The sequence below is a fragment of the Acanthochromis polyacanthus genome, chromosome 7 (genome assembly GCF_021347895.1).
Source record: "Acanthochromis polyacanthus isolate Apoly-LR-REF ecotype Palm Island chromosome 7, KAUST_Apoly_ChrSc, whole genome shotgun sequence".
NCBI lineage: Eukaryota > Metazoa > Chordata > Actinopteri > Pomacentridae > Acanthochromis > Acanthochromis polyacanthus.
Window position 1 is genome coordinate 1,156,118 of NC_067119.1, and position 25,383 is coordinate 1,181,500.

The 25,383-nt window shown below is 41.9% G+C and overlaps 1 protein-coding gene and 1 long non-coding RNA gene across 5 annotated transcripts in view; one reads left to right on the forward strand and one right to left on the reverse strand.

Moving 5' to 3' along the window:
- The first annotated feature begins 228 nt into the window (after positions 1-228).
- Positions 229-25,383, forward strand: part of LOC127534715 (uncharacterized) — a 31,886-nt gene continuing 6,731 nt past the window's right edge. Inside the window, exon 1 of the long non-coding RNA XR_007943072.1 lies at positions 229-1,115. This is a non-coding gene — a long non-coding RNA (uncharacterized LOC127534715). The remainder of the gene's footprint in view (positions 1,116-25,383) is intronic.
- On the reverse strand, positions 3,304-24,984 carry LOC127534707 (uncharacterized). 4 transcript variants are annotated; one of them, XM_051950603.1, is made up of 2 exons: positions 24,864-24,984; positions 3,304-4,421 (listed from the first exon to the last, which is right to left on the reverse strand). In XM_051950603.1, the coding sequence occupies exon 2, from the start codon at positions 4,410-4,412 to the stop codon at positions 3,546-3,548; it is 867 nt and encodes a 288-aa protein (XP_051806563.1). In that variant the 5' UTR covers positions 4,413-4,421; positions 24,864-24,984; the 3' UTR covers positions 3,304-3,545. The 4 variants fall into 4 exon arrangements, with proteins under 4 accessions (XP_051806563.1, XP_051806565.1, XP_051806564.1 ...); XM_051950605.1 differs by lacking the exon at positions 24,864-24,984 and adding an exon at positions 16,711-20,656; XM_051950604.1 differs by lacking the exon at positions 24,864-24,984 and adding an exon at positions 4,931-10,347.

Sequence of the window (25,383 nt, forward strand, 5' to 3'; positions counted from 1 at the left end):
AAATCTTTCAAAAAAATCCTAAAATATCTAAAGTGATTCGATTAGAAGTTTGACTGATATATATGTAATCATTTTAGATATTTTAAGGATTTTTTGAAGGTTTTTACTCATTTTTTGAAAACATTTATAAGAATTTTCTTGTCAAATTTGGGGGATTTTTTTAAATAAAACTTTTAATGAACTATTCAAATTTTCTTCCTGAAGATTTTGCAAATTTCAGAATTTTGGGGAATTTTTTTCTGAACTTTGGGCTTCTTTTTCAGTGAAGGAAACAATATTTTTTGGTAAATGAAGACAACAGGAGGGTTAAAACCTCTTAAATTAGGAGCTATTTTAATAACATATCTGCTTTGTTTTAGGACACTTGACAATCCTGGTAAATTAGAGCTTAAAATACATTTTAAGATCTCAATATTCTAAATATCATATTTCAAGAAATCTTACCAAGACATTTTTCACTTGTTCTTTTGGCAGATTATTTCCCATTTACTTCAAGGTAAAAGTTCTTTGAAATAAGTTTTTTTCTTGTTTTCAGAGGAGCATTTTTCCAGAGTATTCTGGCAGGATGTTCAGTTTCACCGTTAGCTTTCACAGTGGATATGGAGTTAATGATCAGGGCTTCCAGGTGGTCGTAGGTGGAGAGAGACGGCAGAATGGAATGAGTCTTCCACCAGTTAGAGCTTCTATGATGATATGACACTGATGACTACAACAGTAAATGGACAAAGAAGTTGTTAGATAGAATAAATAGGAATCTCAGATGGGCTAGAATGAGGATCGAGTCGAGTAAATCGAGGAGTATTTCATTATACAGAGGGAAAGTAAATAAGAAGTTTTCCATAGATGTTAGGAAATTCCTCGCATTAGGGAGAAGTCAGTGAAGAGGTCAGGAAGGTGGTATAATGTGGACCTGAATGATGAGGAACAAGTTGGTTTTGTTGGATGACTGGACATTCTAACAGTTGGGGAGTGAAATAGAGGCGGTGATGGAGTGGTCCTCTCCTAAACTCTGCTTTCCCCGCCTTCTTTTCCCTCCTCCAATGGGCAGAGATCCAGGAAGAGGAAGTGTAGATCATGTGGGGCGTGGCCTGTTAGTCTCTCTGGGACCATCTCAGGTGAGTCTGTGGTGTCAGGTAGTGGCTGTGTCTTTTTTCCTGTTTATTTTTTCTTGTTAGGTAGCATTAGCAGTTAGCAATTGGTCCTTGCATTTGAAATGACATCTGCTTGTACAGTCTCTGTCTGTGGTGAACTTGGCTGAAGCAGTGATGCATTGTAGCAGTTAGCATTAGCATGTAGCACTAGCTAGTTTGGCGAGCCGTCTTCTTTGTCAGTGGTAAGTTTGCTGTGGACATGGTGGTAGTCTTGCAGCTAGCGTTAGCATTTAGAGGGAGGTTATAAGTATAGTTTCTTTGTCGCTTTTAGCAGTTAGCACTAGGTATTCAGCATCTAGCGCTAGCTAACTGATAGCGTCTGGTCCCTTCCTGGAGCATCTCCTGTGTCAGCTGAACATGGCGGTGCTGGTTGGATTGTGTACTGGAACTAGGGGATGAATCTCTGATGTCAGAGTTCATCTTAGCCTCCTGGAGGTGTTGTTGGACTAAACAGGAGAAACACCATTTAAGGAGGTTTCTACCTGATGATCCCAGAGATGTTAGCATCACTGCTAACTGGTGTTACAGTGATGGTCTGGGGTCCTCAGGCCTTCACTGAGTGCACATCCTGTTTGTTTGAAGCACAAGTGTCTTGTGTTTAAACTATCAAATGAGTGTTTTTTAAATGACTGAAGGACTTTTTAAGTCTTTTTCTCAGCATCCTGCACTGTGATGTTTTACTGAAATACTGACTGTTTTACAGCGTGCTAAACTTTTTATTCTTCTGTCTGTTCACACTTTAAATGTAAATACTGGATTAAAGTCAGTAAGTGACAGCATTTAACTGAGACTGTTGCTGTGATTTGATGGTTATTCTACACTTTATATTACTGATGTGAAATCAATGAAAACTAGAGAATGAAATGAATCTGTCATTATTCCTTCATCAGTTTTAGTCATTTTTCTGATAAACTAACAGCTTCACAGTCTGTTTAAAGGTTCAGGACAAACATTAGGAGTCATTATTTCCCTCAGCTTAGTCTTTTATTCTGCTTTTATTTGACTTATCAGCTGCTGTTTCCTCTAATATTGATCAGACAGAGGAGTTTATTAATGTGAGGATTATTATTGATCAAACATTCATCCAGTCAATAGAATGTCTCCACTGAACCTGGTCCTGGACAGCCCATAATAGTCAGACAGCCAGCAGGTGGCGCTCTGACCTTCTTTGTGTATTTTTACTGCTGTCACAGTATTTCATCCACTAAAGGATTTAATGGTGATGTTATATTATATTTTATTATATTATATTATGTTACATTATATTGTATTGTATTACATTACATTTTATTATATTACATTACATTATATTATATTCCTCTGTGGAGGACCGACTGCAGGCCTCACCTGTTCTGACTCAGATCAGAAACAGGTAAGCAGACAGGGAACACCAAATAATTATTGTGTAACATTATAACAAATAATTGCTCTGATCCTAACCTGTCTCTAGTCTTTCCTAGCTTGGTCTTACCAAGTCCTGGTTTGCCTCACATTCCAGTTTATTGTGGCTTCAAAGAGATTTTGTGTGTGTGTGTGTGTGTGTGTGTGTGTGTGTGTGTGTGTGTGTGTGTGTGTGTGTGTGTGTGTGTGTGTGTGTGTGTGTGTGTGTGTGTGTGTGTGTGTGTGTGTGTGTGTGTGTGTGTGTGTGTGTGTGTGTGTGTTCTTGTACTTGCTACATGGTGAGGACCATTTTCTGCATTTAACTATCAAAGCGAGGACATTTTTACAAAGTGAGGACATTTTGGCCGGTCCTCACTTTGAAACAGCCATGTTTGAGGGTGAAGACTTGTTTTTAGAGAACAGGTATGAATTGAGGTTTGGTTAGGGTTAGGGATAAATATTATTGGTAATAAAAAGTGTTGCCCAGGTTGTGAAATCTGAAAAACTATTTTATTTTAATTTGATGTTAGTCTGTCATGCTGCTGTAGCTTGTTGTTGTTTTTAAACTCATGTTGTTATTAAATGTTGGACATTTAAATCCAGGTTTATGTGTAAAAACACAAGGGGGTATAAAGTGGAGCAGGAGGCATCAACCAGCCCAGACTAGGTTCTACCTCGGGGGGTATTTGGGCCCAGAACAGACTAAAGCTGGATACAGTTTGATGAGGTTCATCTGATCTGATTCAACAGCTTGAATAAGCAGACAAAGATATTTGAGATGCAGATGAGACTTTATTGAATCAGAGAAAGTCAGAATGAAGAGAAACAGAATCAATGAAGAACACACAGGTTGACTGATTCTACATGTTTGAGGGATCAAACTTGTGAGATCACAGTGATTGAACACATTTCATGGTTTCATCACAGGAGAAAAACTTAGAGATTCAACAGAGATATTTTGGATTCTCTGGTTTGTGCTCAGTGAGCATGCTCAGCTCTGTCGTCATGGTGACTTCAGTCACGGAAACACAGGAACAGCTTCACTGGAGAAGTGTTTCCTTCATTGAGACTTTTTTGGATGACCTTCCAACCCTCCCAAGCTTCAACGATGGGGATGACACTGACGTCCTTGATGGGGTAGCAGGTGCAGTCGTCTTTCTTGGACCACAGGAACACCGAGTTTCCTCCGGTCCCCTTGTTCAGATCGATGTTCACCAGCTTGTAATCTTGGAACATAAAGTCGTAATACTCGTCGTCATTGATGGAGACCTGCAGGTCTTTGATGGCCTCCTCAGGCTTCGTGGTCTGACGGTACCAGAGGGCGATGTAGTCCCCTCCTGCTAATAAATTGGTGTCTGGCCATGCTAGGGTGTAACCGTTGTACAAATAGTAGAATGTTCCTTGCCAGTTGATGGTGGCGGCGATGTCAGAGATGTAGGTTGCCTTCTCTCTCTTCACTGACAGGAAGATCTGAGATCCTCCAGCATCCTGGTTCAGATCACAGGCCAGTATCTCATGGTCAGATTTAAACTTCTGGGCTTCCTGGACTGTGGATACGTCCAGGTCCACGATGGGAACATGGTACTCTGAGGAACCCTTGAAGAACCACAGATAGAGGTCTTTACCTCCTGCTCCGGTGCTCAGGTTTTTGGGGATCTTCTGGTACCCTGCCTTGTTCAGGCCCTTACTCATGTCATCATTGAAGGACAACTGGATCCTGGTGATGGCTCCAGAGTCGCCTCTCTTGTACCAGATGTAGATGTTTTTCCCTCCAGCACCTTTGTTCAGATTTACATCAATTTTCTTGAAGCCTTGAGCACGGAGCTGACTCTCCTCATTCTCATTCAGAGACACTTGGAGGTCGGTGATGTACTTGGACATGTTGTCTTCCTGCAGCAAATAAACAGACAGGATTCATGAGTGAATGCAGTCATTTCACATGTTATTACTTCACATTTCATGGAGAACAGATGACTTCTTCAGGCCATAATAACAGCAATAGGGACCCTTCCATGAAAAACCAATCATCTGATTCTTTATCTACAGGAACTTTAATGAAGCAAAGTTTTACATCCATCCAGGAGTCACAGTCTGAAGAAGAATTCTGATTCTTGTTCAGCTTCATTTCTTGTAGAAGCAGCTTTGAGCATTTCACAGCTACTGTGTAAGCTCCATTAGGAAGTGTTAAAATGTGAATGTAGTAGAAAATGATTGTGTCTCTGAAGGAACGGTGCTTCTAAGATGATCCTGCTATAAAATGGAGGTCAAAATGAGAGCTTCCATTTGCTCCAACTTGTTTTGACCGAGCAGTATTCAGTCATTGAGATGCTGAGCTGTAAGCATTGTAAAGTGAGAATAAAGAGAAGCAGGAGATGATGAGTGAGGAGTTGAACACTTACGTATCTGCAGACAGTGGTTGGCTGGATGAAGTCACCTGGTGGATGAATGCTGCTGTTCTAACTCACAGTCTGCTGCCTTTATATAGGAGACACACATGCTGCTGTGTGTTGTGAAATCATCAGGTGTGACCGCAGTTTTCTGCAGAAATGTTTGTGAAAAGTTATCCTTATCACTAATTCAACTGATCCACCCTTCTGCTTTGTTTCCCATTTCTACAGAATTTACCATCACTAGTTTCACTGAATTGTTGCCAAGAGCAGTTGATAAGAACAAAAGTCCACCTTCAGCAATCTGCTGCAGGTGAAAGCAGAATCTATAGATTGTCTTATTCTAAAACCAGTTAAACGTGTGAAAATCACAATGACAGAAACCAGAGTGGAGATAGGATAGTACGACGATCCCACATCACGCTGGTCCTGTCCTCTCCTCACTGGCTCCTGATCAATTTTCATGTTTATTTTAAAATACTGGTGATTACTTTTAAGGCTTTATGTGGCCAATCATCATGCTATCTGTCCGACCTCCTTCAGCCGTACGCCCCAAACAGAGCTCTCAGGTCAGGCCAACAAAAATTACTTCCTGTCCCTTGTTCCAGGTGTAAAAGGCGCGATGATTGTGCTTTCCAATCTCTCACACCGAAACTGTGGAATGTTCTTCCTCTGCAGCTGAGATCGTTGGACTCCTGTGGAGCTTCAATGGGGCAGCTGAAAACGTTTCAACAGGCCTTTTGTTGACCTGTAACTGTTTTATTTTATTTATTGCTTTGATGCACCACACCTGGGCATGTCGGATCACATCTCTGTGAACCTGATCCCAGCCGATAAACCTCTGATCTGCAGGGCGAGACCGACCACCAGAACCGTACAGGTATGGACTGATGAGGCGTCCTCAGCAGTGTCGACCAACTGGCAGGAGTTTTTCTGGACATTTTCAACCTGTCCTTGCAGCTTGCCACAGTCCCTGTTGTGTTGTTCTTGTTAAAAATGATGAGATATCACTTTTATGAACAAATGAGCTTGTGCTCAAACTTTAATAAAACAGTCTAGCATTGTTGCTTTACATTCATCTCGCCATGTTACAGGAAGCGTCTTCTTCGCGTTTCCTGCCTCATAACATTCCTCAGTTAGCACCTAGTGCCCTCTGGTGGAAGCACGACACAACAACATGCATATCACAACACCTGTTAGCCTCAAAACCTCCATCATTGAGCCTGTGCCTAAAAAATCAGCTGTCATCTGCCTGAATGATTACCGCCTTGTTGCTCTGACTCTGCTGATTATGAAGTGCTTTGAGAGGATCGTCCTAAAGCACATCAAGGACGTCATCCTGCTGGTCTGGATAAATATCAGTTCACCTACAAGCAGAACGGATCAACAGAGGATGAGGTCTCCATGACTCTTCACACGGCCCTGACCCACCTGCAGCTTCCTATCACCGATGTGAGGATGCTGTTTGTGGACTTCAGTTCAGCTTTTAATACGGTGTGCCCGGACAAACTGACGCTGAAGCTCCATAACCTGGGACTGTCCACATCGCTGTGTCACTGGATCAGGGACTTCCTCACCAACAGGCCTCAGAGGGTGACAATGGTAGACAGGACATCCTCCACACTGGTCCTGAGCACAGGAACACCACAGGGCTGCATTCAGCCCAGCCCTCTTCACACCATTCACCAGCGACTGCACTGCCATCCACAAACACGATGGTGGAGTTGGAAATGGTTCACTCATTAATTCAATATATTTTTTTACTAACATCATGTCCATGCAGTCAGTGGATCCTTTAACAATGTTCAGTATTTCTTCTTTCTCTACCTTACCAAGGAAAATCCTGTTCACATTATTCATGATGAAGTTTTCATCGTCTTTTATTGTTTTATGTCGTATTTGCTGCAGGTCTAGGGTCTGTATCTACTAAATATCAAACTCATGAACTGTTTCAGATTTGTCATAAATGTTGACATTTTCTTCCACAGAATAATAAGGAAGAGTTTTTTTTAACTTTATCATTTTTATTCCACTAGTTATTACTCCCCATGTAGACGGTAGGGACATCAGAAGGTCATCGTGAAGAATCCAAATCCTCTTCTCCAGAGGTGAGGTTTTCCTCACAGTTGACCTTTTATGACCTTGATCAGATTCTGGTGGAGGATGAGGCTCCATTCAGACATTCCTCTACATGTAGAATTATTCTGGTTCCATGTGTGAGTCTACACAGTTTACACATTTGAACCACAATGGTTGTAAATCCACTGTTCAGACTGTGAGGCTTCATGTTGGTTAATGCAGCCATACTGAGTCTAAGGTCAGGTTGTTCAGGTGGAAAACAGCCTCCATCTGACTTCATCATGTTACATGATGGTGATAAGGAGTGATGGGAATAACGGCGTTACTTTTTTCAGAAACGGGTAATCTAACTGATTACTTTCTCTACCGTTACTGTTACCAACACGCCGTTTATGCGGTACTTTACTGAAGCTGTCATCCGACTTATCTTTTTTTTCCTCCTTTGGTGATGGTGGGAAGGGAGGGGAGCGATAACTGCCTTCGTAATGATGATTGGCTAAGATAGAGTAAGATTTCATGTTCAGCCAACCAGAGACATCAGGTGGGCAGGTGCTGCTTTACACACAAACCCAGCAGCACATAGCAGCACACACACACACACAAACTATGATGAGATGGCCAGTCCGGAGTTGAGAGGAAAGACGACGTTTTCAAGATGGAAATACAGACACTACTTCAACCTCATCGAGGTAAAAGGCGAAAATGTACATGTTGAGTGTACATTATGTCGTCCCAGAGTAAAGAGTTTGTCAACGTCCAATACGAGCAACTCAAATTTAATGAAGCACCTTTCGACTGCAGACGCTTCTCCTACGCTAGTGGCTAAAAACACCGTTGACCCGCTAATGATGGCAGGCCAGGTTCTGTTAATGTGAGCTCAGCCAACGAAGGACACGGAGCCGTCCAAGCAGCCAAAGCTGGATTTTCTGCCCCAGCTCCACAGAAACTTGTGACACAGACGGAACTTAACAAACTGATAGGCCGTTATGTTGTTGAAAACATGCTGCCGATGTCAACAGCTGATTCAGACTCCTTCAGAGCCCTCATACGAAAAATACCAAGGAGAGGAGGGGCAGATCCGCCATGCAGAAAGACATTTTCTAAATACATTGATGAAGAGCATGTTAAAATGAACATCGAGCTCAAAAAAGGATTTGAACAGTTGGAATATGTCTCTACTACTGCAGACATCTGGACTGCGCATAATAAAAGCTATCTGGGCGTTACTGCACATTGGATACATCCAGACAGCATGGAAAGGAGGAAGGCTGCCCTGGCATGCAGACGATTCAAGGGCCGTCACACCCATGACAGTATTGCCACTGAGCTTGTTAATAGTCACTCATCCTATGGCATTTCTCTCAAAATAACATAACTGTCACGGATAATGGCTCTAATTTCGTCAAGGCCTTCAGAAAGCATCAGCCAGTCGAGGAGGATGACTCTGAGGATGAGGAGGATGAGGTGACTTTTATGAACATTTATAATGTCTTGGTCTTGGAAAACACTGTTGGTGATGCCAACGATGATGATGATGTTGTGATTGCTTTGCCACCACATCAGAGATGTGCATCTCATACATTAAACCTTGTTTCATGTACTGATGTTGAGAAATGGATTCTGTCAAGACCAGAAACAAAAAGCAGTATACAGAAGTGCTACGACAAAATGGACAGCCTTATGGAGCAAGGCTAGCCGTTCAACAGTCGCTGCAGAGACTGTGGATGATGTCATTGAAAGGAAGTTGCTAGTCCCTTGTACTACAAGATGGAACTCTTTTTACGATGCCCTTGCTCGAATCTGTGAGGTCCCTATAGTACTGAACACCATATCCTCCAAGTTCGGCTTGAAAGCCATCACAGAAAGAGAGTATCAGTTCCTCAGGGAGTACTGTCTAGCAATGAAGCCACTAACAGTAGCCCTAGATATTCTCCAGGGAGAGGACAACTGTTTCTACGGCACTCTCTTACCCACACTGGAGACACTGATGTTCAAGACCCTGGAGCTGAAGAGTGGCCTGCAAATCCTCATTGACCTTCCAGAGGAAATTGTTACGGTAAGAACTAGTATTTATTATTTAAATACAATAAATACATCCATACAATATGGAAAAAATGTAATGTAAAATTATTTTTTCATAAAGCCCATAATGCGTAATGCTCTGTGCATGTATGTGTTTGTAGATAGTCAGTATAATATGTTCTTTGCATAACATGTCATTTCAGGCGATAAAAACAAGATTTGCAGAGGTGCTGGAAAGCGAGAGCGCTGTGTTGGCTGCTGTGACTCTACCCAGGTTCAAACTCCGTTGGCTGCGGGCACAGAACAGGAAGGACAAGGCCAAGGCAAACCTGCTGGTAGAATGCCGTAAAATTGCTGGAGGCGAAGACCAGCAAACAGGTACCACCAGCACACCAACACGTACCGACTCAACAGCAGAGGATGAGTTCTTTGCCTTTGATGATGAGGACGACGCTTCTGCTACTGCAGAAAGTCAAATCGCGGATTACTTCAAATCAGGAGCACAAGGGATGGACTCTTCATGCATTTCCACTCATAAAGAAAATATCACTAAAATACAATGCAGCCCCTCCATCCAGTGCTCCCGTAGAGAGACTGTTTAGCCTAGGCAAACTCATCTTCACTCCAAAGAGGCTCTCTGACCTAAAGTTTGAAAAGCTTCTACTTTTAAGATACAATCACTGGTTTAATGGCTAATGGCTGGGGGGATGAATGAATGCATGCAAGGACAGATGAGTGTTAGGATGGAGTGTATGGATGGATAGATAAATGAAGGAATGAATGTTTAGGAAGTAAGGTTGGACTTGTTCAAGAAATTCATACACATTTCTGTACTATTTTAAAAGCACTTTTGCTAAACTGTTTACTTTTCTTTTGAAGAAAATACTTGGAGCTTTGTGTGCCCAACAGTTGTTTTAAGTTATTTCAGGTTTATTTATTTCATTTACACTAGAGAGTTTAAAGCACTTTGTTCAAAAAAGCACAAGAGAAACTCCACGGACCTCTTTTTCTTTTAGGATTTCAAACCTTCGGATCAGAACTCAATTTCCATTCATGGCTTTTGTTTTCACCTTGATATTTTGCTATCTGAGTCAATTTCATTTTTTTTCAGTTGTGGAAGTTTGATTTATTTAATTTACACCACAGCAAGTTAAAAGAACTTCACATTTAAAGTGCTAACTTTTCTGATAATACTTGAAGAAAAATGCTTGCAGAAAATACTTTAATTACAGTTGTATTGTGGTCTGTTGAGGTGCAATAAACATTAAAACCTCTGTGCAGGTACCTGTTTTGCTGTTCCATTCTGTGCACCTGGCTTATGAAACCCGCTCTGGTGGGGGGGGGTACAAATTCTTTGTTTTTAAACTTAAAAGAAAAAGTAACGTAATACTTACTTTTCCTAGTAACTAGTTACTTTCATAGTGGAGTAACTCGATTACTAACAGTTACTTTTTTGGAGAAGTAACAAGTAACTATAACTAATTACTTTTATAATGTAACGTGGCCAACACTGGTGATAAGGAGTGATGGATGGTTTTCTTCAGAAATGTCTACAGAAACGTTTCTTTATAACTTATCAGTCTCTTCTGCAGAATAACCGACTTCCTGCCAAGAGCTGCTGATAAGAACAAAAATCGGCCTTCAGCAAACTGCTGTAGGAGACATCAGAATGTACAGATCGTCTTATTGTGTAACCAGTAAAATTTGTGTGAAAATCATAATGACAGAAACTAGAGTGGAGTCAGGAAACTAAAACAACAGAGAAAGAAGAAAATTAATGATGTTTAAAATCCCCTGAAAGACTTCTCAACATGTCTATGTTCTATCTCAGAATCAACGAGTCGTTCTGTGGACATGTAGTGTTCACAGTAGTGATGGGAAATCTGGCTCTTTTTAGAGATCCGCCTCTTTTGGCTCGGCTCAGTAAAGAGCCGGCTTTTTCGGCTCCCAAGCGGCTCTTCGGGTTGTTTTGTTGCTTTAATTAATTTATTATAAACAACAATATGAAATTATGCACAAAATGAATTACTAATGTAAAATATTGTTTTTATTTATATATGTTTAGTATATAAATATGTATTTTTTAATTCACTGCTAAGTTCTCAGCAGTGTGTCTGTCGCTGAACTCAAAACAGTCCAGAAGACAGAACACCATTTTAAAGTTTCAATAAAGTGACACGTAACTGACAGAAGGATGTACTGGTTTGGGACGTCCAGCTGTCAGTTATTAGACAGACTGCTGTGGCTTTTTAACCCTCTCTTGCAGTAATGTATGTTCTGTGTCATACAGACCTGGGATGATTTTTGGGAAAGTGTTTTCCTGCTTGGAATTGCATACATTGGATTTAGTGCATGAACAGACTTCCTGAATCCTTTATCATCCACAACTGAAAATGGTTGAAAATCAAGGGCAATCATTTTTGCCAGTTCTTCATCAATTGAGTTCTGTCTTGCTGTGGTCACAGACTTCTGCAAAAACTGTGTCATAGAGCTCTGGGTGGAGGTTTTGGTGGTTGTGGCGGCATACTACATGATGCTGTAGATACTGCAGCAGCAGCAACAGCAGCAGTAGACACACTGGTACCTTCATTAATACCACATTCAACCATTGCACTGATGGGTGGACAGTTCTCAGATGCCTGTGGATGTTGTTTGTGGAGCCGGCTCTGTAGGATATTCTTTTCTTGCAGACTCTACACTCTGCCTTTGTATTATCAATCAAATTAAAATGGTTCCAGATTTTACTCGTTTTCCTGGTGTCACTCATTTTCTTTACCTTTCTATCGATGTCTCGTCTTGTTGCCCCTGGCTCTCTTTCTCTCTCTCCCTCCTGCTCTGTTCCTGATCTACCACTGCTGTCTGTGAGTGTAACTGCCGCCCCTCCCCCCTCTGCTCAGCGCAAACACATGTTGACCAATCACGTCCGGCTTGAAGAGAAAAAAAAAGTGAGAGAGCATGAGTGAGAGAGAAAAACAACAACATGGCTCCCAATAAGGAGCCGGCTCCCGTCGGTCACTTGAAAGATCCGGCTCTAAGAGCCGTTTCATTCACGAACGACACATCACTAGTTCACAGGCAGAACAAGTCAACTGTCCAAACAACATCTGGACAGTTTGTGTCCATGTTTTCTATCCAATGTAAGTGAACAAACCAAAGATCACAGAATCACGACTCCTGCTGCCCCTTCTGGTAAAAACATGGACCCTCCCAGTGGATGATGGTCCTCCACCTGCAGACCTACTGATACTAGAGCATCTCAAGAGATGTTGTTTCATTCATGAAGACAAACTTGGCAGACAGAAATGTCCATCTTGTGAAAAGTATCTTCATTTGTAGACTCACTTCTTGTTTGTTGCTCCTTTACCATGAATTTCTGCATCAGTGTGTGATGAAGGAGATCATCCTGAGGACCTGCTGAGTCTGACTGAAGATCAGCTAGCTTTGATAGCAGCCTTCAGCTCACATGGATTTATGGGTCGATTGCTTCTCATCTTCATCTTGACAACACCTCACATGGAGTTCTGCTGGGTTCTGCTGGATTCTGTTGGGTTCTGCTGGGTTCTGCTGGATTCTGTTGGGTTCTGCTGGGTTCTGCTGGATTCTGTTGGATTCTGCTGGGTTCTGCTGGGTTCTGTTGGGTTCTATAAAACACGGTGATATCCTGTCGAACCCTTTGTCAGTCGTGTCTGTGATCAGCTGCTACTGTAAAGGAAACCAGCATTTCCATGAAGCCTGTCAGCAGATGAAGCGTGAAGACTCTAAAATCTTTGGAGCTGGTAGAACTCAGTGGACCGACACCAGCAGATGACATGACTCCAGAAACCCTCTCTGACCTTCAGACTCCATGGATTGTGAGATCCAGTCTTAATCCAGACTCTGGGATCTTGATCTCCAGATGAAGAGCAGAATTCAGGACTTTGGACCACTGAGAACAGGCCGCTTCTGTTCGTCCTCAGCCCAGGTAAGATCTGCTGACTGTCTCTGGTCCAGGAGTGTCCTGATGTCAGGAACGTGACGATTCTAGCTCCTTTCCTTAAGACGTCTGGTGGTTCTGGATGTTCTGAGTCCAGCCTCAGTCCTGTCAGGTTCTCCACAGTTCTTGAATGGACGTTTCTTGACGTCCTCTGAAGGCTGCATCGTTCCTGTTGCTTGTTCTCCTTCTCCTGCCTCACATTAACCTTCCATCAGCTTTCATGAACCTGCTTTGAGACAGAACTCTTCCAACAGCAGAGACCTTCTGAGGCCTCCAGATGCTCTGGTCCACTGTGAAGGGTCCACAGCACTGCAAGCATGGCAGATTTATGGAAATGGTTCACTCAATAATTCATTATATTTTTTAGTAATATCATGTCCATGCAGTCAGTGGATCCTTTAAAAATATTTAGTATTTCTTCTTTCTCTACCTTACCAAGGAAAATCCTGTTCACATTATTCAGGATGAGGTTTTCATTGTCTTTTATTGTTTTTTGGTATATTTGCTGCAGGTCTAGGGTGTGTATCTACTAAATATCTATTAAACTCATGAACTGTTTCAGATTCGTCATAAATGTTGAAATTTTCTTTCACAGAATAATTAGAAAGAGTTGTTTATCATTTTTATTCCAATATTTATTATTCCAAGTAGCCTTCATAGTGTTTCTACTTTTGATCAGTAGATCACAGTAGTATTCCTTCTTTTTTTAGTATCCTTGCTGTGTGACCTTCAGGACAGAGATCCTGCAGAGTCTGAATGAGTCTGAGGAGCCCCAGAAAGTCAGGGTTAGGGTTAGTTTGATTAGTTGTAGGAATCAAAATGAATTAATATTGTAAATGTCTTTTGTCATAATATAACTGTGACTCTAATGTGTGACTCTAAAGTTTTAAACATTCTGACAAGTGACACACACTCAAGAACACGCACTAAAATAACACAAATGCTAAAACAATCACACCAATAGACACACACTCTAAAACACACAAACTGCCAGTAACACATATTCATGTCCACATCACCAAGAGGGGTCCATAAAACTACACCACCAACAAGGCCCGGGGGTTTATGAACATTTTCAAAAATCAAGCATCAATTAAAATCTGAAGGTCTTTCTCATGGTAAAACTGCATACAGGAATTTTTGTCAATTAAACACCTCTCTCACCTGAGTTCACTCAGGCTGAGACCAGGTTTCTGTGGTTTACTATCAAAAAGAATCTGCAGTTTATTTACTGACATTTCATTTCATTTATTCTTTTCCATGGTAATGCGTTAAAAAAAAATCAACAAATGGATACAATTTATAAAGCACAAAATACGCACATCCCATGTACAAGAACAGGAGTAGGATGAAGAATAAGTCTTTTTAACTCCTACCCCAGTCTTTTTTCCAAACTCAAACAGAAAAACAACCACAACAAAAAACATCAGATGGCCATCAGATGACTGCAACAGATACTGATCAATAATCAATACCAGGGCCTGCTGACCTGATAGCTACAAAACTAGAACAAATACTAACAAAATGATAATTTCAGAAAACAAATCTCTTGTCTATTCACAATACAAATGTAGTTTACCACCACCAGAGTGAGAATGTGTGAGTGAATGAATAATGGATTCATTGTACGTGCTTTGATTATGCCTGAATAGAAAAGCACTACATAAATCTAATCTAGTATTATTATTATTATTATTTTAAGTTTTGTGGTATCACACAGACAAAATGGTTCATAAATATTATTGGTGATAAAAAAGTGTTGCCCAGGTTGTGAAATCTGAAAAACTATTTTATTTTAATTTGGTGTTAGTCTGTCATGCTGCAGTAGCTTGTTGTTGTTTTTAAACTCATGTTGTTATTAAATGTTGGACATTTAAATCCAGGTTTATGTGTAAAAACACAAGGGGGTATAAAGTGGAGCAGGAGGCATCAACCAGCCCAGACCAGGTTCTACCTCGGGGGGTATTTGGGCCCAGAACAGACTAAAGCTGGATACAGTTTGATGAGGTTCATCTGATCTGATTCAACAGCTTGAATAAGCAGACAAAGATATTTGAGATGCAGATGAGACTTTATTGAATCAGAGAAAGTCAGAATGAAGAGAAACAGAATCAATGAAGAACACACAGGTTGACTGATTCTACATGTTTGAGGGATAAAACTTGTGAGATCACAGTGAATGAACACATTTCATGGTTTCATCACAGGAGAAAAACTTAGAGATTCAACAGAGATATTTTGGATTCTTTGGTTTGTGCTCAGTGAGCATGCTCAGCTCTGTCGCCATGGTGACTTCAGTGGTAGTAACACAGGAACAGCTTTGATGCGTCTTTGACTCCTTCGTTGAGGTTTTTTTGAATGACTTCAACAGGCTTATTTCTACATTTATAATCAGTATTGTTGAAGGCGATCACAGTGATGTCCTTGATAGGGTCGCTGCTGCCGTCTTTCTTGTACCACAGAAACACTGGGTTTCCTCCGGTCCCCTTGTTCAGATTGATGTTTGCCAGCTTGTAGCCCTGTTTCATGAAGTTGTCATACTCTGCATAATTGGTGGAGACCTGCAGGTCTCTGATGGCCTCCTCAGGCCTGTTGGTCTTGCGGTACCAGATGTAGATGGAGTCCCCTCCTGCTCCTGTGTTGGTGTCTACACCCACTCGGATGTAACCGTTGTACCAGTAGTAGTGGTCTCCCTCGTTGTTGACAGTGGCGACGATGTCACAGATGTAGGTTGGCCACGGTGTTATCAGCCACAGAGTGAGCAAACATCTTCCAGCGTCCTGGTTCAGATCACAGGACAGGGTCGTACAGTGAGATTTCTGGGCTTCACTGACTGTTGAGACGCCTCGGTCTTGGGATTCATCATCATAAGAGCCTCCCAGATACATGATGGGAGCATGGTCCTCTGAGGAACCTTTGAAGAACCACAGATAGACAGGGTTCTCACCTGCTCTGGTGCTCAGGTTTTTGGGGATCTTCTGGTACCCTGCCTTGTTCAGGGCCTCACTGATGTCATCATTGAAGGAAAACTCGATCCTGGTGATGGCTCCAGAGTCGCCTCTCTTGTACCAGAGGTAGATGTTTTTGCCTCCAGCTCCTTTGTTCAGATCTACATCAGACTTGATGAAGCCTTGAGCACGGAGCTGACTCTCCTCAGTCTCATTCAGAGACACTTGGAGGTCGGTGATGTACTTGGACATGTTGTCTTCCTGCAGCAAATAAACAGACAGGATTCATGAGTGAATACAATCATTTCACATGTTATTACTTCACATTTCATGGAGAACAGCTGACTTCTTCAGGCCATAATAACAGCAATAGGGACCCTTCCATGAAAAACCAATCATCTGATTCTTTATCTACAGGAACTTTAATGAAGCAAAGTTTTACATCCATCCAGGAGTCACAGTCTGAAGAAGAATTCTGATTCTTGTTCAGCTTCATTTCTTGTAGAAGCAGCTTTGAGCATTTCACAGCTCCTGTGTAAGCTCCATTAGGAAGTGTTAAAATGTGACTGTAGTAGAAAATGATTGTGTCTCTGAAGGAACGGTGCTTCTAAGATGATCCTGCTATAAAATGGAGGTCAAAATGAGAGCTTCCATTTGCTCCAACTTGTTTTGACCGAGCAGTATTCAGTCATTGAGATGCTGAGCTGTAAGCATTGTAAAGTGAGAATAAAGAGAAGCAGGAGATGATGAGTGAGGAGTTGAACACTTACGTATCTGCAGACAGTGGTTGGCTGGATGAAGTCACCTGGTGGATGAATGCTGCTGTTCTAACTCACAGTCTGCTGCCTTTATATAGGAGACACACATGCTGCTGTGTGTTGAAAAATCATCAGGTGTGACCGCGGTTTTCTGCAGAAATGTTTGTGAAATTTTCCCCCGTCAATCATCCTGATCCACCCTTCTGATTTACTTCCTTCTTCTGCAGAATCTACTGTTTGATTGAATTCCTGCCAGGACCAGTTGAGGACAGATGAACTGCTAGTTGTGTAATAATGTGTGGTGGAAACAGCCTCGTACGTAGAAATATCATTCTATGTCGTAAAAATGTGCAGCCTAATGCACCACATGATGGTAGAAACTACACTTTAGGATTCAAAGTGTAACCATTGATCAGGGGCTCCACTGAGGTTTTTATTTTAATCTGGGCCACCTTAGAGACCTTTATCAAGAATATTTTATGTTCAATAATCATTCATTCATCAAATCTACTTGTATTGATCAGTCTCTTCATGAAAAGTCACAAACTCTGATTTCATTGACCCCAAACAAAGAAATACACGCTAGAACCCAGGATAATTACACACAAACATTTATGAACTGATACTACAAACAATAAACAACAACAGACAGTGAATTATATTTTATTAATATCTTAAATCCATCAGTGAGTTTCCTGCTGGGTGGAGCCCCTGATGAACCAGAGTAACTGTAATCCTAATGTGTAGTTTCTACATCTGTGCTGCGGCCGTATGAGGCTCCATTCAGACATTCCTCTACATGTACAATTATTCTGGTTCCATGTGTGAGTCTACACAGTTTACACATTTGAACCACAATGGTTGTAAATCCACTGTTCAGACTGTGAGGCTTCATGTTGGTTAATGCAGCCATACTGAGTCTAAGGTCAGGTTGTTCAGGTGGAAAACAGCCTCCGTCTGACTTCATCATGGTTACATGATGGTGTGTTGATGAAACCATCAGGAGAGACAGTTGGTTTTCTAGACAGATAGATGGATAGATTAAACCTTTATTAATCCCACAGCTGGGAAATTTACAGTGTACAGCAGCAAATAGAACATTTGAATCAAAATAACCTAAAGAAATGTTTGTGAACCTTTCACCTCTTACTCAACTGATGCTTCCTTCTGCTTTGTTCCTCCTTTCTATAGAATATACTTTCATCACTGCTTTAAATTCCTGCTGAGGTCAGACGGTCTGTTGGTTCCTGTGAGGAAATGTGTGTCCAAATGAAAAGGTCAGAAATTTCAGCAACAACCAGTCATAGATCACCACCAAACTGTGACAGCTCTGATAGCCAGGAAGGATTGCTACAGCAGTGGAGACAGAGACCTGGTGAAGAAGGTCAGAAAGTCAGTGAACAAAGAGGTCATAGTGACTGAGCCCCTTGTCCACCAAGCTGGTTCCAGTTCATAGTATGTCTCTGAGAAAATATCATAGTTAGCCTTTGGCCATCAACTCCAAGATTTGAACTACTTTCATTTACTGCAAATGAATATCTCCTACAAATGTCTCTCTAATAATCATTATCAGCCTTAAAAACCCACAAACACCCCCCCTCTATACTGGACCACACTCAGTACAGTCCGGTTCCCCCTTCTATAAATCTGCTTGGAATCTTCCACTTCCTGTTTGTCAAAGTGGCCTTCTACCTGGACAGGTTTAGTTGGAGCTCATCAACAAACATTTTGGGTAACTGCTCTTTAATCTGGATGGATGACACTGAATTAGTCTGTTTGAATGAGACTGAGTTCAGATGTGTAGCTCTGTCATTAAATAGGAAATTATTTCTCAGAATTCACAGAGAAAAGTCTGAAATGTTTGCTAGGTTAGCGTCCCACATGTTCTGTGGCTCAGCTAAAGCTAACTCTCTCCAACTTCTGGATCTCTGGAGTTGCTTGTTGTTCAAATATCTTCTAGAGGTGCTGAAGCTCAGAAAGTCTGAGATGTTTGTTCAGAATCAGCTCATTCTCAAGTCTGATCTGAACTGTCCTCTTTAGTTTGAACTTTCCTTAAACTTAGGAGTTAATGACAGAGCAGCACATCCAGACTCAGTCTCATTTATGTAGAGATTAAACTTCAGTGTCATTCATTGATGTTAAAGTGCAGTTTTTCATGTTTGTTGCTCATGCTCCGACCAAACCAGTCCAGGTGGAAGACGATGTGAAGAGAAGCTCCAGAGGATGAATATCACACATTTACGTTGGAAATAAATGTCCTTTAATTAGACATTGTCATGCAAAAGTTTCCCTTTAATGATGTTCAAATCTTTGAGTGTTTTGTTGATGTTGGTTTCTAAATGTTTTCTGACACTTGGCCCCAAACATTAAAACCTTCTACGGCTCACAAGCTGCAACAATTCACACATTATCATCTACACTATATTGCCTAAAGTATTTGCTCACCATCCAAATAATCAGAATCAGGTGTTCCAATCACTTCCATGGCCACAGGTGAAGAAAATCAATCACCTGGGCATGCAGACTGCTTTTACAAACATTAGTGAAAGAATGGGTCGCTCTCAGGAGCTCAGTGAATTCCAGCGTGGAACTGTGATAGGATGCCACCTGTACAACAAATCCAGTCGTGATATTTCCTCGCTCCTAAATATTCCACAGTCAGCTGTCAGCTGTGTTATAAGAAAGTGGAAGTGTGTGGGAACGACAGCAGCTCATCCACCAAGTGGTCGGCCTCGTAAACCGATGGAGCGGGTCAGAGGATGCTGAGGAGCATAGTGCCAAGAGGTGGCCAACTTTCTGCAGAGTCAGTGGCTACAGACCTTCAAACTTCATGTGGTCTTCAGATTAGCTCAAGAACAGAGCTTCAGCAGAGAGCTTCATGGAATGGGTTTCCATGGCTGAGCAGCTGCATCCAAGCCGTACATCACCAAGTGCAATGCAAAGCGTGGGATGCAGTGGTGTAAAGCACGCCACCACTGGACTCTAGAGCAGTGGAGACGCCTTCTCTGGAGTGACCAATCACGCTTCTCCATCTGGCAATCTGATGGACCAGTCTGGGTTTGGCGGTTTCCAGGAGAACCATACTTGTGGGACTGCATTGTGCCAAGTGTAAAGTTTGGTGGAGGGGGGATTATGGTGTGGGCTTGTTCTTCAGGAGCTGGGCTTGGCCCCTTAGTTCCAGTGAAAGGAACTCTGAATGCTTCAGCATACCAAGACATTTTGGACAATTCCATGCTCCCAACTTTGTGGGAACAGTTTGGAGCTGGCCCCTTCCTCTTCCAACATGACTGTGCACCAGAGCACAAAGCAAGGTCCATAAAGACATGGATGACAGAGTCTGGTGTGGATGAACTGGACTGGCCTGCACAGAGTCCTGACCTCAGCCCGATAGAACACCTTTGGGATGAATTAGAGCAGAGACTGACAGCCAGGCCTTCTGGTCCAACATCAGTGTGACCTCACAAATGAGCTTCTGGAAGAACGGTCAGAAATTCCTATAAACACACTCCTAACCCTTGTGGACAGCCTTCCCAGAAGAGTTGAAGCTGTTCTAGCTGTAAAGGGTGGACCGACGTCATATTGAACCCTATGGATTAGGAATGGGATGTCACTGATGTTCATATGAGAGTCAAGGCAGGTGAGCGAATACTTTTGGCAGTATAGTGTATCTTTGTGACTAAACTAAGATAAAAAGTGAAATACTGTCTGATTCCTGCATCATGAATGTAAATCTTTTTGGTTTTTATGACAGTAAACTGAATATATTTGGGTTTGACATTTTATAAACCAAAACAAGAAATGAATTAGTGGAGAAAACAATCAACAGATTAATGGACAAAGAAAATGTGTTTTCCAACATATATGTCTGAATTCCTCCAACATTACAAGATACATACAATTTAAATTCAATTTTATTTATAGAACACCAATTACAGGTCAAACTGTCTCAAGACGTTTTATTTTTATATTTTTCTATTTTTTTGTCATATTTAAAATATGACAAAGTAGAAATTTAAACCTCTTGACTAATCCAATTTATTATTTGGTTTTTAACAGACTAATGGACAATTAAAATAACTTTCTGCACTAAAACTAATAAACATGAGGTCAAATAGAAGGAACAGTTTTAAATCCTGCAGTCCCACGACGACAAGAATAAAGTTTGTGAACAAAAACTAAATCTGCTGCTGGATTCCATTAAAGTCCTAATAAATGATCATAAAGTGTGATCCTAAAGGTTTGTGGTGCTAAAAATCTCAAAGTAAAGATCTCAAGTTGAACATCTGGATGGAGGCTGATAAAAGTTGACCTCCCTTCATTTCTCTGGAGCGACTCCATGGATTTTAGGGATGCTGGTTAAAGACCTGCTCTTCTAGTCGTCTTCCTTCTAGTCGCTGTAAAAAGTCACTCCATCCTCAACGACTTCAACACCTCTTCATGACAACTTGTTCTGCCTCTGACCTGGTGGAAGCTCAAGAAACTCGGGAAAACCCGTCGAGACTCGGATTTTCGAAAAACTGGTCGGCCGAGGGAAGGTGTGGTGGGCGGGGGGGGTCGTGGGGGGAGGCTGCCACCCACCTCCCCTCCTACTCTCCACCCTGACTCCACCCAGACACCCCTTTGGCTCCACCCACGTGGTCACTTGGAAACTATGATCTCAAAGGGACGATGAGTTTATTTCTTTATCTGATCTGTAGTTCAGTGAGTTAAGGGTTTGCCTATGGAGCTGCAGGTTGCTGGTTCAAGACCAGACCCTTTTAAAAAATTTTGAAAACCTTAGACAAAAAACAAAGAAGAAAGTGCCAGTGGTGGGACTTGAACCTGCTACCTTCCACTTGGTCAGGTTATGACTCTTATTGTTTACGTTCTGCACTGTTACAAATGGTATCGAATTGTTATATGCTGTCTATAATGATATTGCAACCTAAATATTTTGCGTGGGGGATGGGAGGGGAGGGATGTTGTGAGTGATGTTGTGAATGAAGGGCTTGCATGTGTTTTTGTTTTTCTTTCTTTTCCATTGTATTGTCGATTGTATTGTTTAGTGTATTGCTCTTATTTTCAATAAGGATAAGGATAAGGATAAGGATCAACTTTATTGTCCCCTTGGGGAAATTTGTCTTGGGCTCACATCTGATGAAAAGAAGAGAAAAAACACATACATTCGCAAAGGACAACAGCAGCTCGTCTACCTTATTACAACAAAAACAAATGTCCAGAGTATTGCACCGTCCCTAAAGTACAAGTGCAGATTTCTAAGAACAGTTTATAAATACAGAACAGTACCCGACAGACTGATTATTGCACCTCCCAAATTAAAATGCTTGCACAAGAGTTTGAGACTTATATTATATATGTCCCTTCGAAGTGCCAGTATTGGATAATAGGTTATGTTGCGCTGCCCATTCAAAGTGCATGTGCTGAGGTAGTTAACAAGATAATTGCAAGCCACACATAAGAACATGAATCAAATAAATATCTGCTCTAACACGGTGACTCACCCATCACCCCCGAGCAACCAAAAAATGCCCCTCACCTGTTATTGTTGAGCAAGGCGACAGAAGTTGGAATAAATGAAAACTTAAATTTGTTGCTTTTGTGCCTAACAGCTCGATAGCGCCTCCCTGAAGGCAAGAGTTCATATTCTTTATGCAACAAATGAAAAGGCTGACTGATGATGCTTTTTGCCTGTGCCAGAACTGAAGATTCAAAGATAGATTGAAGGGAAGGGTAATCCCTTAGGCCTATGGTTTTCATTGCACTTTTTACAAGCCTCTCAATTTTGTTTTTACACTGAACAGTAAGGGAGCCAAACCAGGCAACAATACAGTATCTGACTAAGCTCTGCAGTACAGCATTGTAGAAGCAAGACATTATTTTAGGGCTCACGCCAAACAACCGGAGCCTTCTAAGAAAGTGAAGTCTTTGAGACAGTTTTTTACAAAGTTCAACTACATGCACATTCCATTTTAAGAGGTGGTCGATGTGCACCCCGAGATACTTCACAGACTCCACTTGTTCAATCACACTGTCACCAATGACGACCGAGTCATGATCTAGCAAGCGTTTTGGGTCAAAAATGAGCTCTTTTGTTTTTACTGAGTTTAGAATGAGGTGATTATCCTCACACCAGGAGTGGAAAGAAGCCACCTCCTTGAAATATGCAGATGGACACATGTCCACTGTAAGTAAGCTTAATATTATTGTATCATCGGAGAACTTCATAATCTTGTTGTTCGGGTGGATACTCCTGCAATCATTTGTATATAGTGTAAAAAGAATGGGAGAGCTTACTGCTCCTTGGGGCACCCCTGTGCTGCTGGACCTAACAGCAGACCGGGAGCCGTTGAATCTGACTTGCTGTGACCTCTCAGTTAAAAAAGAAAAGAACCACTTTATCAAGGATGGACTTATGTTTAGATCTTTCAACTTTTGCACAAGTAAGTATGGACAGACCGTATCAAAAGCAGAGGTGAAGTCTGCAAACAAGACGCGTGCATAGCCATGAGTATTCTCCAAGTGCTTACTTACAAGATGTGTTAAACTAACAATTGCATCAGTTGTACTTAATCCCTGCCTGTAAGCGAACTGTAATGGATCTAAGGACGTGAACACCTCTGCCTTAAGCCTAGCAACCATTATTTTCTCAAAACATTTCATGACCAAGCTCGTTAAAGCCACCGGTCTATAATCTTTGTAAGACGCCGGGACAGCAGTTTTTGCAATGGGAATAATAGTAGACATTTTCCAGAGCTGTGGGACAACACAACACAAGGCTGAGCTCTGAAAAATTGGAAACCATGCCTCAGATAATTCCTCTGAACAGTTTCTTAACACAAAGGCTGATAGGCCATCCGGGCCAGCTGCTGTTTTCAAAGACACTTTGCTAAAGACGGACTGAACACTTTTTTGGTCGATTTCTGGAAAATCACAGTCCGTCCCAGAACATATTATTTGATTAAAACTACTTTTTTGATTATTTTGCTGCTCGAACCTTAGAAAAAAATTATTCAAATTATTAGCACATTCCACATCATTTGTTGTTGTAATATGCTGTTTCTTAGTGTGGATGCCGGTAATCTTTTTCATAGAGTCCCAAAGTTTTTTATTATCCCTAGAATCAAAGCTTCCTTCCAAGCGCTCCTTCTCCCTTCTCCTTGCTTTGCTAAGGACTACATTCAGCTCTTTCTGAGCCAAGGCTGAAGCAACTCTATCCTTTTCCTTAAAGGCTAGTCGTTTTTTATTGATACTAGCCTTCACCTCTCTAGTAATGTACCCCTTATTATTAGGAAAGTGAACAATGTTCTTTTTAGGGACAATAGAGTCCACACAAAAGTTTATATAGTCTGTGATAGTCTCTGTGGCTTCGTTGATTTCCAAATTGTGAAAGATGCTCCAGTCGGTACAAGCAAAGCACCCTCTGAGTATTTCTACACTATCCTCAGACCACTGTAACACAGTTTTATGAACCGGTTTGGATGATTTCAGCGCAGTCTTGTAAGTGGGCATAAGATGAACCGTGACGTGGTCAGAGTTGGCCAGGGAAGGGAGTGCTCTGGCCTTAAATGCATCCTTTATGTTCCCAAAGCATTTGTCCAGCGTGTTCCCGTTCCTAGTGCTGCATTTTATGTACTGGTAGAACCCAGGAAGGGACCCCTCCAAACGGCAGTGGTTTAAGTCCCCAAGTATAAACACAGCTGCCCCCGGAGTACGATGCAGTTGATCATAAACACATCTAATCAAATGGCTGGAAGCTCTGTGCGCATTTCCACTTGGGGGAACATATGCGGCCATAATAATGACATTCCCGAACTCACGGGGAAGATAGAACGGGCGCATAGACAGACACAAAAGTTCGAGGTCCGGGTCACATGATTGTTCTCTGACAGTGTACTGTTTGCACCACGCCTCCTTGATGTACACACAGATTCCCCCTCCTTTAGTCTTCCCGGAGACCATAGTCCTGTCGGCACGTACACACGAAAAACCCTCAATTCCAATTAAACTGTCCGGAATGTCCTGCCGGAGCCAGGATTCAGTAAAAACCATGAGACACGACTCCCTGTGCTCATGACAATAGCGGCAATTGGAGCGCAGTTCATCAATTTTACTAGGTAGTGAGCGGGCATTGCTCAAAATGATAGAGGGAAGCGGTGGTTTGTTACCTCTTCTCCGAAGTCTCTGTCGCGCCCCGCCACGTCTTCCTCTCCTTCGCCTCTTCCTCGTGGCAGCGGTGCCCGAAGAGGGAGCCGGTGTCCTCCATATTAACTCGGGGGGCAGACCGCTAGGTAGCGCGTCGCCTTTCCCCTGCAGCGAAAGCAGCAGTTCCCTCGAGTAGGCAATACACAACCTATCACCCGCTGGGAGAGGCGATGAGTGAAGCAGCCCCTTGCACAAGGCTTCACTGACGGCCCAAAACAGCAGCAGCAACTGCCACAGGAGAGAGGTTGATCCGAACCACATAGCTGCCTGGAGCGGCGGATGTTATGATCCGAATCGAAAAGGGCCAACGAAGCGACCAATTGTCCTTATCACAATCACACAGATCATTCAGGGAACATCAGAAGGAAAAAAGAAGTAAAAGTAGTATAGAAAATTAAAGATTAAAAGATTAAAAAAAATTAAAACCTCAGCGTGAAAGCCCGAGTCGCCACAGTGCAGCGCCACCGGAACCCAGGTAAAAAA